The 16,086-nt window shown below is 39.2% G+C and overlaps 2 protein-coding genes and 1 long non-coding RNA gene across 5 annotated transcripts; 1 reads left to right on the plus strand and 2 right to left on the minus strand.

Annotated features, from left to right (window-relative positions):
- Positions 1-211: 211 nt before the first annotated feature.
- LOC122619598 lies at positions 212-834 on the minus strand. Its single transcript, XR_006326086.1, has 3 exons — positions 651-834; positions 442-539; positions 212-380 (listed from the first exon to the last, which is right to left on the minus strand). It is a non-coding gene; the product is annotated as an uncharacterized LOC122619598 (long non-coding RNA).
- A 212-nt stretch (positions 835-1,046) lies between these two features.
- LOC122619596 (mediator of RNA polymerase II transcription subunit 21) lies at positions 1,047-1,925 on the plus strand. 2 transcript variants are annotated; one of them, XM_043796619.1, is made up of 3 exons: positions 1,047-1,096; positions 1,289-1,351; positions 1,405-1,925. In XM_043796619.1, exons 2-3 carry the CDS (start codon positions 1,310-1,312, stop codon positions 1,789-1,791), a joined length of 429 nt encoding a protein of 142 aa, XP_043652554.1. In that variant the 5' UTR covers positions 1,047-1,096; positions 1,289-1,309; the 3' UTR covers positions 1,792-1,925. The 2 variants fall into 2 exon arrangements, with proteins under 2 accessions (XP_043652554.1, XP_043652555.1); XM_043796620.1 differs by having other exon boundaries at positions 1,080-1,171.
- Positions 1,926-2,068: 143 nt separating this feature from the next.
- On the minus strand, positions 2,069-7,828 carry LOC122619595 (histone-lysine N-methyltransferase SETD1). 2 transcript variants are annotated; one of them, XM_043796618.1, is made up of 6 exons: positions 7,607-7,828; positions 7,165-7,544; positions 6,860-7,109; positions 3,225-6,805; positions 2,536-3,169; positions 2,069-2,479 (listed from the first exon to the last, which is right to left on the minus strand). In XM_043796618.1, the coding sequence occupies exons 2-6, from the start codon at positions 7,422-7,424 to the stop codon at positions 2,306-2,308; spliced, it is 4,899 nt and encodes a 1,632-aa protein (XP_043652553.1). In that variant the 5' UTR covers positions 7,425-7,544; positions 7,607-7,828; the 3' UTR covers positions 2,069-2,305. The 2 variants fall into 2 exon arrangements, with proteins under 2 accessions (XP_043652553.1, XP_043652552.1); XM_043796617.1 differs by having other exon boundaries at positions 7,165-7,828.
- Positions 7,829-16,086: the final 8,258 nt, after the last annotated feature.

Here is a 16,086-nt window from a genome sequence, read left to right on the forward strand (position 1 = left end):
TATAACCAGCCCGCAGCTGCAAGTTTATACCGCACCTGATCGCTTAATAGCGCTTCCGAATCGGATCAGCTGTGGCGATTGCCTACGATCCGTAAGCTTTTGTTTTTAAGTAGAAATACAGTGCTTTTCGATATGCGTATGCAATATAGGAAACAAAGCAAAAAACTTATTGCAGTTATTTAATTTTTTTGTATGTTTCATTTTGGTCCAACTAAATTTTTTTTTTGTTTTATGTTAGTTTCAAGTGAATATAATGACGTGTGAATATAATAATGGTGCGAGTCCAATAGATGAGTTTCAAGTTTGATTTGTTGTCACCGGTTGTCACTGCGTCGCGATGCGTTGCTGTGTGTATCCCAGATGTTTTTTTTATTGCAGCACTATATTTTAAAAATAAGATGATAATGCTTAGGAGCAATCAAGGTGCGTAACTTAACTCACACGTAGCGACGAGCGCAGCCGAGAAATTTAAGCGAGATACATTCCAGCAGCCCACTTACGTTGTTTGTTACAAGTGGTCCAATATAATAGAATTCTTCCTGCAACAGAAATAAAGTCTTTTAGGAAAGTTTTTCGTTTGTAAGCTATCTTAAAAACTAAAAGTATGTGTAGAAACGGACATGGCTGAAGTTACTTATCTTTATACATACTTTATTTGGTCTCAATTTCACTGCGTTGCAAACTTCTGCCAAATATTGCGCTTTCCACTGTATCTTTCGACCTTCTGGTATTTTCTCTCTACCAGATGGTTTACTCTCAATCAAACCGTGACAGCAAAAAGACAAATTCATAAGAGTGGAAACATAAATGTATTGGGAAAGGAATTACAACAGAATAAACAGCACTACAGGTTATAATAAAAATAGCACGTCAGGGACTAGATGTTTGCTTATTAAGGCAAAGGTTGTGGATTACGTCAATGTAAAGAGCAAAAACGTGTCAGTACTATCTTTGGAATCTAGGCATAATGACACAGTGTGAACAAAAATACCTTGTTTCATAAAAAGTAGTACCGTGCCAGTGTGTAAGCCATATTAATAGCATTTCTCCTTTTGAAAGAAAAAATATTAGATGCTGACGCTGTTACGCTGAATTTGTGAATAAAATTATTAAATTCTTTATATTAATGTTTAGATTTTTTTCTTATTACCAACGGTCATTGATTGTAAATGTATTGTTGTCACAACATAATCTGCCAATATGATTTAAATTCGACTATCACTTTCAACGGTCAAATCGTAAAAAAATGTGATTCCATATCTTTACCTTTTCTTTTATGTTCTTTTAGAATTATTAATTGGATACTAAAATGGCTGACCGCCTTACACAATTGCAAGACACCGTTAATCAGGTAGCACTTCGCATTAAAAAATATCTGCAATTAAGTAAATAAAATCATTGCAGCAAGCCGAAAACTTCTGCAATGCTATTGGTGTAATTCAACAAACATCTTTTCCGAGTAAATTTGTTAATTTTGAACGCATTGGACCCCAAACGCCAAACTCGTGTCAGCCGCAAGAAGACTATGCCCAACTATTTGCACAGTTAATTGCTCGATGTGCTAAAGACATCGACACCTTAATTGAGTCTCTTCCAAATGAAGACAGCTCCATTGAACTCCAAAATTCTAGCCTTAAGAGACTGGAGATCGAAAACCAAGAAACTGCAAAAGACCTTGAGGAAGTAGTGCAAAAAGGCGAACTTTTGCTAGAAAAAATGCAGTATGCTTTGGAAAGCATTGCTCAGGCTCAATTAGATATGCAAATAACACTTAAACATGATTTACAATAGCCGCAAAATCAATTTTTAATATAAAGGCATAATTAGTTTTAAAATTTTAAGATTATAAATTTATTTCATTTTTGCTTTATGTATATACAGAACGCATGGTATTTAATATATACATATAACTTTTATAAGTAAAATTAAAAGAATCTTTATTTAACTTAGTTAAGACTTAAACCATTTTGAACAGCACTTCTGACCTCGTTGATTTAAATGATATTTCTTCGTGTGCACTACATTCGTCTATTTAAACATACCCGGTTTAGCTATATTAAGTATTAGCTTTTAATGGATATAAAAAGAAATTTACACTTTTTCTTTTGCTCATATCTTGCTACTTTGTTGTTCATTGACGTGATGCAATTATATTAATTTAAAACCATTGTTTTTTTTAAACAAAACTTTTCTGCAAGTTATAAAAAAAAATACTATATGTACTTACATATACCCCACTTTGGATTTTATAAACAAATTAAATGTATGAGCTCTAAAATAATTCATTCATAGTTGTAAATAAGTATTAGTTAAGTGTGCCTCGACATCCTTGGGCGCCGCACAGGCACGGTATTTTTTCTTCTTCCAATGGAAATTTATAGTCGTACGTTATTTCCTCGTTGATACCAATGGGTTGCTTTGAATATATAACTATTTTCTTTTCAGATTCAATAGTAATAACCTTAGCGTAGCAATTCGGCTGAAAATCAAAATTGTATGTTAGTAACACATGTCAGAAAAGCCAGCTATACTTACATTGCAACTGTGATTTATAAATCGAGCTAAGTTTCCACATTTAGTTGCATCGATTATAGTTTCCATATCGATTCGAAACAAATAGGAACTACCAATTCCAATCGCTTCGTACTTTGTTTCTCTTAGATCAGCAACTACAGGTCGAATCATCTGACCAACATATTCAATAACCATTTCATCTGCAGCTATGGGCTCCATTGCAAATAATCCCCAATCATGTATCGCAGATTTGGCAAACTTAAGCTGTTTCTTCCGAAACTTTAGCTGATTAAATTTTAAGAGCTCAGACTCACCCATAGAACCAAAGGCTGTCAAGAGCCTTCGCTGGTTTGAGCGAGCTTCGCGGGAAATTCCTTGCATTTTGGAAATTAATTTATTGTGATGGTGGTTTGTAAGTGCTGTAGGTTCATCGCTCCGATCTTCATTAAGGGAATCTTCTGTATTGGCTTTAGCGTGATGGTACTTGTGCTTAGCTTTTTCTCGAACATCTAATTTGTAAAATCCTTCAGTTCGCGCAGATCCAGTCTTATGGCGCATCAGTTCATCATCTTTTCTTCGTTTTTTTGGAGGCGGTGGCCAAAAAGCTCGGTCAGTTGTGCAGTGGTCCACCCAGTGAGTATTATTTAAAAACATACTAGAAAATAAATGCTCATTAAATTCTATAATATATAATAACTAATAACACTCACGCATACGGCTCCTTATGCAAATGGTCCAAATAACTCATTTTTATAAAGTTTATATCTTCTGCATCAATGCCTTTTGTTAAAAAAGTGTACAAAATAACCATTTCTTCATTCTGATCACGAGTTTTATACATATCATATGGAACAAAACTTGCAGTTCTTCGTGCCAATTCGGCCCACGCATCTCTATTTGGTGTCATTTTGTTTTTTACATTTGGCATCCTTGGGACCGAATCTTTCTTCTTCTTTTGAGTACGACTTGGATCTTTGCGAGGTCTGCCTGGACCGGTCCTCGTCATTTGGTTAACAATTGCAATGTTCTCTGGTTCTCGTTTTAAAATGTTTTTAGTCTCATTCAACTGGCCAGATGGAAAATCGCACAAAGAAACTGATTGTGCGTGAGGCGGCAACGAATAACAATGCTCTAGCGCAACCTGGCTGGCCTGTGACGCTTGACTGGAACCGCCGTCAGAATACACTGGCGATTGAGTTCCTTTGGTTTTATCTTTTAAATTTGGATACAGTTTGTTACAACCGTTTGAAAGAACATCACTCTGTAAGACAAATTCATCTAGATTTTTCTCAATATTTTTTACATTGACTGCAGTAATTTCATCATTACTTGCACCTTCAAAGCATGGTTTTATTTGGGAATTAAATATTTCTCGAGTTTCGTCATTTTTATTTCTTGGGGTGTTATCGCTATGTTCCATGGTATTAGGGGATTGTAGGTTTCTATCCAAAGACTTTTCAATCCTCTTCTCTTGTTCCTCTAAAAATTCTCGTTCAATTTGAGCCATGTACTCAGTATTTCTTTTTCTCCTTTCCTGATATTCTTTCTCCTCCTCGGAGTCGCTGTAAATTCTATCATAATCAAATCCTGACTTTTGTTTACAGTCATCAATTTTTTTAATTTCTTCTTCATTGTACCCCGGAGGTGGAACAGGGGTAAGAGAGCGCCTACATTCATTCATTTTTGGCGTGTTTGGTATCTTTGTTAAAAATGTGGTCTTAATCACGTTTTCGTCCAATCCGAAGCAACTATCTTTACTTATTTCTTCGAGATCAGATAGAATAGTGGAAATATTTTTTTCTTGTAGAGCAGTAAACAACGTTCTATCATTATCTTCATCTGTATCGGAATAAATATTATTTTTCTTTGTATGCCTTGTTACGTTCTCTTTCTTGTTTTCATCTGAGCCCGAATCAATACTTTTCAAAATTTTATTCCTTGTACCCACTCTGTTTTTGTTTCTAAAACTTTTTTTCCGCAGATTCCTATTTCTTTGACCATATCCTTTAGGACTATCTTCTTCAGTAGTCCTTGCCTTTTCGACACAATCGCTGGCTTCATACTCAGCTTCACAAGAAGCGGAAGAAGACGAAGATGAAAAGAAACTTTCGGCACTTCCCTTTCTTTTTAAAATTAGATCAGATATTCGCGATTTAGTATCTGACTCTGGAATTGGGTCTGGACCCTTTATGTTTGAACGTGCAGTATCGGAGATTCCCACATTAGAATCCTCCTTTTCAGAATCTGAACGTTGCACCATTTCCTCTTGGTCACTTAAATCTCTTTCCAAAAAATTTCCTTTGTTTGGTATAGGGCTAGGATGTTTTCTTATACGCCGAAATGATGGCAGCTTGGGCATTGCCGCCCGTAAGCCTATACTTGAGAAGGATTGAAAATCTACGACTTCCCTTTGGGAATTATTAAGAAGACTAATGTCAGCATTCTTTTCCTTATAGGAAGTATCTTTAATCAAATTTAAGGGTGTATTGACAGTGGAGTCTGCTATTTCGGATAGCGGCTTTGAACGAGCTTTTATTGTATGCTCGTCCCACCAGGTCTCAAAATGTTTAAATGCAGTTATCTCAATCATACGCTTATTAACGTCCCTTTTTAAAATCTGTTTTAGCTCCTCGACAATATAACCAATTACTTTTTTTACTTTTTTGCGTATCCCATCATTCGGATCTGATAGAGCACTTTCATGGTAGTTGTATGGCTTAGAAAAAGAATCAAAATTAAATGAAGCAACGGCTTTTAAATAATCAGACTGCATGTAAGCGCCATTTGAAAAAAAACGAGTTGTAGATTCCGACGGGATACCGGATAGATAGTGCCCATAGCCTGTTGCATGGTAATAAAAAGGATTTTGATTTGAATGAGAATACATGTAAGGTGACATAATAGGTTTCTCTGCACCTTCTTCTTTAGTCTGAATAGGATCCTCATGGGACGATAAGCTCGATAAAGACATATTGTCATCATTTACTTCTTTTTCACTTGTTAAACTGGTTTTCGATTTGTCCTTTTTACCTAGTATTTCTTCATCACTTGATATATCACTTGCTTCATTTTTGTCACTTGACTTTTTTTTGTGCTCCGAGTTGTTTGAATCGGAATTAACATCTGAAAAAACATCAGGTTTGCATTTATCTGTTTCTGAATCGCTACTATCCATTTGAAGAAAAGGTGGTGCATTTCCAAACGTTTTTCCTTTAAATATTAAGGCTATTCGAGTATCTAAATCTACGTTCCCCTGATCGGAATTCAATTGTGTAACTGATTTTAATTTAGCCATGTAATTAACGTTTGACGGCACTGGCGGTTGAATATTTGCGCAGCCATAATGCGCAGTTGACGTAATACAATTTTTATGGTGTTCCTCTTCATCCCAGTTTTCAATCTCTTCTGGTGGCGGCGGGGGTGGTTGTACTGGCTGAAAGTCAGGCTGAGGCGCAGTCCAACCTCTATGATTAGACCATTTCTGAATATTTTCAATTGAAGGGTAAGAACAGCTACTGAAGCCATGGCTCGCGCTAGGCAAACTGGAACCGGAATAGTAACTAGTTATTGTATTCGATGAGCGTCTACCATCAGTTTCAATATATTCATGCAATGAATAGCGATTACAATACTTAAGACTTTCGCGATCCCTTCGATCGATTTCAGCAGATCGGTCGCGATCTCTTCCGCGATACTCTCGATCTTTAGATGTGTTAAAACGATGTTCTCTCTTTTCCCTGGGCTGGTCTCGGCTTTTGTCGCGAGATCTTTTACGGTCTCGAAACGACTCTCGCTCCCTAGAACGACAATAATCGCGAGGCCGTGAATCTGAATCTCTACCTCTTTCTCTTGTCGTGATCAATATATCCCGAGAATCCTCCGGAGATATATCTTTAGAACGGCGTCGATAAAAACTACGTTTACTTCTTACTGAAGTGCCAACATTTTCACGCATTCCACGATCACGGTCATAACTTCGCTCTGGCGTGTGTCGACTGCGGTCCTTAAAATGACGATCTCTTTCCCTTTCCTTGTCGCGATTCCAGTTTCGATCTCTACTGCGGTCTGCAGTAGGATTGGTTTTAAAAGTGGTGTAGATATCATTTACGTGTTCGCCGTTTTTTTCAAGATATCCGTGGATGAGTTCGGTGTCTTCCAAAGCCGAATGCTGAAATGTCCATTTTAACGTTTCTTTGGTATCTATTAATGGTTTTGCAGCGACTGGATTTGTAAGACTCTCAATAGCTTTTTTTAATGTGGCACCAAAAGGGTCGCAAAACACATCCAAGATCTTAAAGACATAAATAAATTAGAAAACGCCATAAGCTTCCAAGCTAAAGCTTACCTTTCCCATTACAGACTTTTGATTGTATTTTTCAACGAATTGTCTCGCTCCCTTCGTACTATCAAACACTATACGAGCAATGCCCATGTGTTTGTTTGTGATGGGATGATGGTAAATATTTATTTCATCAGATGTTCCACACTTGTCCAGCATGCTAGCAAGAAACTGCTTGTCGATGTTATCATTTAGGTTCACTATTGTAACTTCGACTGCAGGTGGTTGGCCCACGTAGTCGGAATCGATGACAAACCTATGGGTAGGGTCTGGGTAATTAGATGAAATTTTTAAATTAAAGTAATGGTTACCTCGGAATAAGAAGCATAAGTGGTTCAACAGCCCTGGCGCGTATGCGAATAAGTGGATTCCGTGGATCCCTGGGAGTTATTGTTGGATAAGCCGGGTCTCCTGGCATTAAACCATCGTAACGATAGAGTCTGGTACCACATTTAACCAACTGTGGATCAGCTAGCAGTTTAAAGTTGCGCGGCATTTTAGAGTTGGCCAGAGACGAATCATGGTTGTTGCCGGAATTGTTGACAAGGGTAATATTACGAATGTCCTGCATCTGTGTCAAATAAGTCTCTGTTCAATTATGAACTACCCTATCTACAACTCAGGTGCAACTGTTTTATATTAGGACTGGTTTGCTTTTGTGTAAGAACGAGGGCAGCCACTTTTGTAAAAGCTAAATAAAACTGAAAAATTTGTACGAAGTTTATTGCTCCATGAATATAAAATCTTACATACCTAATTTGCTTATTAAAAAAATGACTTCTAATAGAATATCAAAATATTTGGAAAATCACAATAAAATTATCTTCGCTTTGTTTGGATTAGAAAGGGATCATGAGCGAAATATATGCGTTTAATTGGAATCGTTCACGGTGCTTTTTTATTTATAGAAATAATAATGAACATGGTTTTTTCATTATTATATTGGTTGAATGTTAAATTAAACTCTCAAATATCTGAAATACCAGATCACAATGCAAAAAATACACAAGAAACGAGGCTTTCGATGTGTAGGTACGATATTTGTGAAATCGATTTCGTTAATAATAACCTGTTCAGACTATTGCTACAATGTGGCGTTGGGAGAAAGGTTTCTCTTTCAATTCATATAACCGTATAAGGATTTTTTAGGCCTAGAAAAGTTTTTTTTCCGAAATCGAATACGGGTTTTTGTATACATATGAAATATTTTGAATGGTGTTGCGTTTAGGCGGCTTTTAACTTTTAAATATTATATTGTAATGGGTGAATGAAAATATATTAGGTATTTAAATTAATGAGCAATCCCTAGTTATATAAGAGGTTTGTTTGAAGTGAAATCGATTTCGAGCGTGGGAAGTAAAAATAAAATGTTAATATTGGTATACAACGGAGTTTCTATTGCTACAGTTATTTTTACAATGTGAATCTGGTATTACAAAATGAATTATTCTTAAACTATTGCTTTAAAGGGCAACAGCGACGTGAGCAGCGAAACTGGTTTTTGATCAGAAGATTTATAGGTTTGAAGCGTTCAAAAATCGAGAATCGCTCGATAAATTGGTCAGCAAGCAAAACTGGCAACTTTTGAAAAAATCGAATTGAAAAAATACAAAAGTACAAGACCTGCCCATTTTTAATTAAATAGTATTTTTAAACTATTCAAAGTACATAATTAACAAAATTATTAATATTTAGCGATAACAAAATACCTCTTGACAAAGTTTCATACAAAGGTTCGAATATAAACTTTTGTAACAAATAATTAATATAAATTGAACAACAGCCCCAACTATATCAACACACATAATTATAATTTTCCCAAAGTCTATTCGATTATCTTTAGGTTGGTTGTCGCTCGTTATCGGACAACAGCAAATTTTTAGTGCGCTTCATCACTACGTGTTCTGGCGTCCACAGTGGTTTATAATATTTGATAAAAGAATTGATCAATAAATAACACAATATTTTTAAACCAATAAATATTTAATGAAAATGCTTGTAGTTATGTTGGATTACCGCGTGCTTTGAAAGTTATATTTACTATACAACTTCTAGCTGAGTTGTTCCCCATCCTAAACCTCCATCTACCACGAGACAGCAAAAGGGTAAATTGTTTCCGTGACGTATAGAGGAAAAGGCTAAAGTCGATTCGTTGAAAAGTAGTAGATTGTAGTGACGCATATTCTATGCAAATCAGAACGTTGCCCGCAATTCAATTTTTTAACAATTTCCAACCTAATTTTAAAATATCTTTCCATTATGTGAGTAACTGGTTTCTAATGGTTGAGTAATTCTAATGTTTTTAAAAAAATGTATATAACTATGAACATGTTATAACATGTGCAGGATCTGCCCATGAATTAAAATATTTAACTGTTCTGTGGTATTTTCTTTGGCTGGTAGACAGTCAGCGTAAAATTAGATGTTGAACTGAGGGTAAGGCTCCAACAAAATCTGACACACTATAGAATAATCTTATCGATAAGTATATCACGATAGGGCGATGGTTTTGGTGGCGCCCCTCTTTGGAGATCCTGTTAAGTATTCTGGCCGTTTGAATAATCCCGGTTCGCTCTGGGATTACTCTTAAATGGCCTGGATTATGTCCAATGACACAAGGATAGGATTAGGAATATAGCGTGGAGCATGATAAAATGCCAATCATAGTCAATCGTAGCCATACCGATGAGCTATAAAGTAGCTAGGGCAACTTAACTATATCTGTGCGGGAAATTAAGAAACAGTGAGTAAGATCATTTTGGGGTCTCATATTAAAGGTTCCCCGTGAAAATCTACATTGGAAGTCAGCCAAAAAATGTATTTCTTGGAGCATGACCGCCATAACGTCGCCGCTTAGGAATTTGGCCATATTTGGAAAACTAACCCATCCACCAGGACTCACCGCCGGTGAGTCCGTTCAATTTATACTAGTTTCTGAACGCGGGGAGAACCACGTTCGTTGGATTTGAAGTCTTCCGGGACAACCTCCTTTGACTCCAGCACAATTCTTGGCTATTCCGCGAGACGTCGACCGCCGCATTTTCCTTCAAAAGGCGTCAACTGCTACTGCTAGTCTTGGCGCTGAAATTGAAAACTAAATTAGGCTTATTTTTCTTATTAATACTTTGTTCAACTTACCTCGATCTTTGTAAATCAATCCGGAGTCAAACGCGAGTCCAAGCTGTTGTCGTGGTGCCGCTAAATTTGGGTCGCAAGAATTTAGTTAGCCTGACAGGGAAATATAACACAGAATCACGTTTGGTCTTATCCGTTGGAGCTGCTTAGGATTACGTGACTCATACTAGCTATTAAAAATTTAATTAGTAAAAATAATATTGACGAATGGCAGCGATGCAGGCGAAGGATAATCTTCGGATCATTCATGTAAAAATCCAGAAACACCTCGAAAGCGCCTATGACATGAGCCGTTAGAGCTACGACGAGCTCTGACACTGCACGCCAAGCCAGGACAGGAAGTCTTCCGGAGGAACTTTGTGTTGAGTGATTTCAGCAAAGCCTTCAACGCCAAGTTCGCCCGTAAGTTCTTGAAAGTGGTCAAGGCCGTTGGGAATAAAGCGTACTTTCTGGCGGACCTACAAGGACGCATGCGGGCAGTGTATAACGCCAAGGAGATCAGATTGTGATCTGCAGAACGTAATAACAAACTATTCAATGCCAAGAAACCTTACAAATGTACTTCCCGTATACCGTGGGCCCCGCGTAAGGCGCCGTTCGAAATGCTTGACTACATCAGTGCCGCGTTGATTCCTACCGCCCTCCAAGCTAAAACTTCGTGTAGCGCTTCTCGAAATATTTGGTTGGTTTTGCAATCCCTGTTCGCTTCGGGATTACTCTTAAATGGCCTGGATTATGTCCAATGTCCATGGGTCGAATGACCTATGGAGAGGATTAGGAATATGGCGTGGAGCTTGATTTCTACCAAGCACTAGGGCCACACTTCATTGCAGCAGGCGACTACAACGCTAAACATAGTCACTGGGGATCGCGACTTTTGAATCCAAAAGGAAAACAGCTTTATAAGACTATAATAAAAGCCACTAATAAACTTGACCATGTTTCTCCTGGGAGTCTTACATACTGGCCATCAGATCTCAATAAGCTGCCTGACCTGATCGACTTCGCAGTTACGAGAAATACTTCCCGCAGTTTGGTTAAAGCTGAATGTCTGCCAGATCTATCATCTGATCACTCGCCTGTACTAATTCACCTCCGCCGGTACGCAGAAAACGTGAAACCACCATACAGATTGACTTCACACAAAACAAATTGGCTCAGGTATAAAAAATATATAAGTTCACACATTGAGCTAAACCCAAAACTCAATACTGAATCTGATATAGAGAGTTGTTCGAGTACATTGCAATCCATTCTTACTGCAGCAGCTCTTACTGCAACACCAAAAAAAACAAACATTACAATTAATTCGAATAAGACCAGCGTACAAATCGATCAACTCGTCCACGTAAAACGACGCCTACGCAGAGAATGGTAATCTACCAGATCCCCAACAGCAAAACAAAAGCTAAAAGCAGCCACAAGGAAACTGGCCAACGCCCTGAAACAACAGAAGGAAGACGATCAGTGCCGATATATAGAGCAACTCACACCAACAGGTACAAAACATAAGTCACTGTGGAGAGCCCACTTAACTCTCCGCCCACCGACTGAAACCGTTTTGCCGATAAAGAATTCCGCAGGCGGCTGGGCCCGTAGTGATGCAGACAGAGCCACCACATTTGCCTCACACCTACAAAATGTATTAACGCCAAACCAGGCTACTAACACATTCGCGCTACCGTCCTCACCCGTAAACTGCCACCAGCAACACACCCCAATTGTGTTTCGTCCAAAAGAAGTCATCAAAATAATCAAAGACAATCTCAGCCCGAAAGAATCCTCCGGCTGCGACCTTATAACACCGGAAATTATCATCGAGCTGCCACACTCTGCAGTTCGCTACATAACCCAGCTCTTTAATGCCATCACCAAACATGGTTACTTTCCACAACGATGGAAGAGATCGATTATCATAATGATTCCAAAGCCTAGTAAGGACCACACAGTCCCTTCATCTTACAGACCAATAAGTCTACTCTCATGTATTTCGAAACTATTCGAAAAATGCCTGCTGATCCGACTTAATCTACATCTGAGAACACACAACATAATCCCAGCCCATCAATTTTGATTTCGGGAAAGCCACGCAACCATTGAACAGGTGAATCGTATAACAACGGAAATAAGAACTTGACAGAAGACTTACATAGCGCAGGCACATTGAAGCCAAAAAAAAACTCAACTTAAACTCAAAGCCAACAGCTTACACTGCCTCATCAACTCTGGTTCTCCGCTCAGCCTAGATCACAAGGTCTTACTCTACCATTCTGTATTGAAACCTATCTGGACCTATGGCCACCAGTTATGGGGCAATGTCAGCAACAGCAATACTGACATCATACAGCGAGCGCAATCAAAGATTCTGAGAACCATCACTGGGGCACAGTGGTACGTTCGGAACGAAAACATTCAAAGTGACTTAAATATCCATGCAATTACGGAACTTATGGAAAAATACTATAGTAAGCTTTACTCGCACCCCAACCACCTAGCGAGAGGTCTAACGCGAAACATCTCCGGCGAAAGGACCTACCAACCCTGCGAAGACATTTTTAGGGCCGTCTAATCATGGAACAGTTGGAAAAATAATACAACTGTTCAGAACTTTTATAGTTAAGATTTTTAAACTTGTTGTTAGTTCTTATACAAGACGATTCAACAAGCAAAGATTCAAAAGCAAAGTACAAAAAAACAAAAAAAAAATAGACGAGCTATCAATTTGCAGCTGGGGCAACTTAAATTTCTATATCTGTGTGGGAAATTAAGAAACAGTGAGTTAGATAATTTAGTGTCGTGTAAAGATATTTATTTCTGCATTTGTCCCTAGAATAACCGGGGTATCAACATAAAGGTTTCCCGTAAGAAACTACTTTGGAAGTCGGCAAAAAAATATATTTCTTGGAGCAAGACCGCCATAACCTCACCGCTTAGGAATTTGGTCATATTTGGAAAACCTTCCCATCCACCAAGCATTTCGGAGTCAGGATATCGATCCACCATCCTTTGACTCCAGCTCAATTCTTGGCTATTTCGCGAGGCGTCGACCGCCGCATTTTCCTTCAAAAGGCGTCAACTGTTACTAGTCCTGGCGCTGAAACTGAAAACTAAATTAGGCTTATTTTTCTTATTACTACTTCGTTCAACTTACCTCGATCTTTGTTAATCAAGATGGACGAAGATGGACGAAGATTCACGAAGCGAAGGAGGAGCCGGAATCCTTGAGTCTGTCTGCGCAGGAAAGGGAAGCCTTGGAAAGGGTCAAGAGTGAGTTTCTTACCTTTGAATGGGATGGTCTAGGAGTGGGTAGCGTGAAAAGACATTCTATCGAGCTAGTCGAAGGAGCCCGAGTCTTCAAGGATCGACCTAATCCCATGTTTTCAGCGAAGCAGAAGGTCGTTGAGGATGAAGTGGACAAGATGCTGCCGTTGGGAGTCATTGAGGAATGTAAGAGTTCGTGGAGTAATCGCTAGACGGTAGTGTCCAACCCATTGAATACCGGGTTTGTCTGGATGCCCGCAAACTAAACGCTTTAACGGAGAAGGACGCATACCCTCTACCCAGTGTTGATGGGAGCTAGGAGAACACGGCGTTCACTGTTCTGGGAGATTGTTGTATCAGTTCCGGATGATGCCATTCGGGCTTTGTCACGCAGCGCAACGCTTGGTGCGGCTGATGGACCGGGTGATATCAGCGGAGCTCAACGTTGTTGTTTATCTGGATGACCTAATCCTGGTTCCCGATTTCCTGACGCATTTGAAGTAACTGATTTGCTCACCATCCAGGTGAGGCAGTTCGTTCAAGGATTTTAGATGTGTAAGAAACCAACGCGCCAAACTTCAGGATGCAAGGGATAGGAAGAAGATTATTAACTGAAAGTCCATTTTAGAAACATTACATAGACTTCCAAGGCTAAAAACCCGAGGTCCAAGAGTGGTCACGCATAGATTTTCATCGTAGTGGACCATTTCTCGAAATATATTTTCCTGAAGGTCATGAAGGATGCGACGGCGGCAAGCGTAGTAGATTTCCTCGGTAACGAAGTGTTTTACGCGTTCGGTGTCCCTGAAACGGTACATTCGGACAATGGTAAACAGTTCACATCTAAGACGTTTGAGGAGATTGTCGATGGGTTCGGAATACAACACATCAAGACGCCGATATACTCACCCCAACGCAACGCAGCGGAGATGGTAAATCGAAATGTGGTGTCGGCAATCCGGAGCTTCTTGGACAAGGATCACAGATATGTGAATTCGCATCTGCCGGAGATCAAGGTGGCCATACGGAATACTCTCCACTCAGCCACAGGACCATAAAATGGCAAGGCTGCAGGCGAAGGATGAACTTCGGGTTAAAGCCCGGAAGTCCAAAACCCCGCACACTGCACGCAATGCCAGGACAGGAAGTCTTCCGGAGGAACTTCGTGGTGAGTGATTTCAGCAAAGCCTTTAACGCCAAGTTCGTCCGTAAGTTCTTGAAAGCGAGGATAGTCAGAGCCGTTGGGAATAATGAACTCATGGGAGTGTATCACGCCAAGGTTATGATCTGCGGAACGGAATATCAAAGTATTCAATTTCAAGGAACCTTAGAAATATACTTCCCGTACAGCGTGGGCCCCGCTTAAGGCGCCGTTGGTGGCGCCCGCCTTGGAAATCATGTTAGGCAATCTGGCCGTTTGAATAATCCGGGTTCGCTCCTGGATTACTCTTAAATGGCCTGGATTATGTCCAATCCCTCAAGGATGGCATTAGGAAAATGGCGGGGAGCATGATAAAATGGAAATTATAGTCAATTTTAGCCATACCGACGAGGTATCCGGTTGCAGATAGGGCAACTTAAATTTATATATCTGTGGTGGAAATTAAGAAACAGTGAGTTAGATAAAGTTATTTATTTCAGCATTTGTCCCTAGAATAACCGGGGTCCCAACATGAAGGTTCCCCGGGTAAATCTACATTGGAAGTCGGCAAAAAAGATATATTTCTTGGAGCAAGACTGCTCTAACCTTGCCGCTTAGGAATTGGGTCATTTGTGGAAAACTTACCCGTCCACAAGGCATTCAGCAGTAAGGATCTCGATCCACCATCCTCTCCTTGGCGATCCCGATACCGCCGGTGAGTCCGTTCCAAGCATATTAGTAACTTAGCGCAAGGACAACCACGTTCGTTGGGTTGGAAGTCTGCCGGGGCAACCTCCTGTGTCTCCAGTGGAATTCTTGGCTATGTCGTGCGACGTCGATCGACGCATTTGCCTTCAACAGTTGAAAACTGCTACTGCTACTCAGGGCGCTGAAATTTCAAATAAAATTAGGCTTATTTTTGTTATGACTACTTTGTTCAACTTACGTCGATCTTTGTTAATCAATCTGGAGTCAAACGCGAATCCGAATTGTTGTCGTCGTGCCGTTCCATTGCTGCTAAATTTGGGTCGCGAGAATTTTGTTAGTCTGACAAGGAAATATAAAACACACACTCACGTTTGGTCATAAGCCTTGGAGCTGCTCGGGATTAGGTGACCCTATACGTATGTAAATACGGCCGTTGTACAGCCGTTTTCAAAGCACCGCCAATTTCGGGGCAAGTTTCCGCTTTGCTTTGTAGATCTCGAGGTTTTCCGGACTTGTCACTTTGACCGTTCCAAAAGCAGTCGACGATCAAGGGTAATTGCCGCCTGATGAGGGGTTGACCACAAAATGTGAATAATGTGTGAGTTAGCAGCACTGCCACAAATAAAAGGAAAAGCAGTTCGTAACACTCTTTTTAATGATGAAACAAATGAATGAAAAACAAACACTCAACTTAAAATGTAACACCTATTACAAATTAACTTTTTAGAAGTATAAACAAAAATTGGCTTCAAAAATATTGATCTTTATGAATTTTTTCCCCTTCTATATTTCTGTTAAATGAGTATCAGGCATTTCTTTCTTTGTATTTCATTTATAAATTTGTTAGGCATGGTGAAAACAAGGAAACTAAGCGAATTTATAAAATTTGAAATAATAATTGAGTATAACTCTGGTACTTCGGTACAAACTATCATTGATTTATATATAGTTCCACGGGCTACTGTGTATTACCAAATAAATAAATATA

This window comes from Drosophila teissieri, chromosome 3R (genome assembly GCF_016746235.2).
Source record: "Drosophila teissieri strain GT53w chromosome 3R, Prin_Dtei_1.1, whole genome shotgun sequence".
NCBI classification, from domain to species: domain Eukaryota; kingdom Metazoa; phylum Arthropoda; class Insecta; order Diptera; family Drosophilidae; genus Drosophila; species Drosophila teissieri.

Excerpts from the sequence above, each read along its gene's own strand:
- LOC122619596 (XM_043796619.1), top strand. The coding sequence starts at position 1,310 with ATGGCTGACCGCCTTACACAATTGCAAGACACCGTTAATCAG. Across the intron at positions 1,352-1,404 it reads TGCAAGACACCGTTAATCAG|CAAGCCGAAAACTTCTGCAA; the intron begins GTAGCACTTCGC and ends AAATCATTGCAG.
- LOC122619595 (XM_043796618.1), bottom strand. The coding sequence starts at position 7,424 with ATGCAGGACATTCGTAATATTACCCTTGTCAACAATTCCGGCAACAAC. Across the intron at positions 7,110-7,164 it reads CTTATGCTTCTTATTCCGAG|GTTTGTCATCGATTCCGACT; the intron begins GTAACCATTACT and ends CCCTACCCATAG. Across the intron at positions 3,170-3,224 it reads TTGCATAAGGAGCCGTATGC|TATGTTTTTAAATAATACTC; the intron begins GTGAGTGTTATT and ends TTTATTTTCTAG.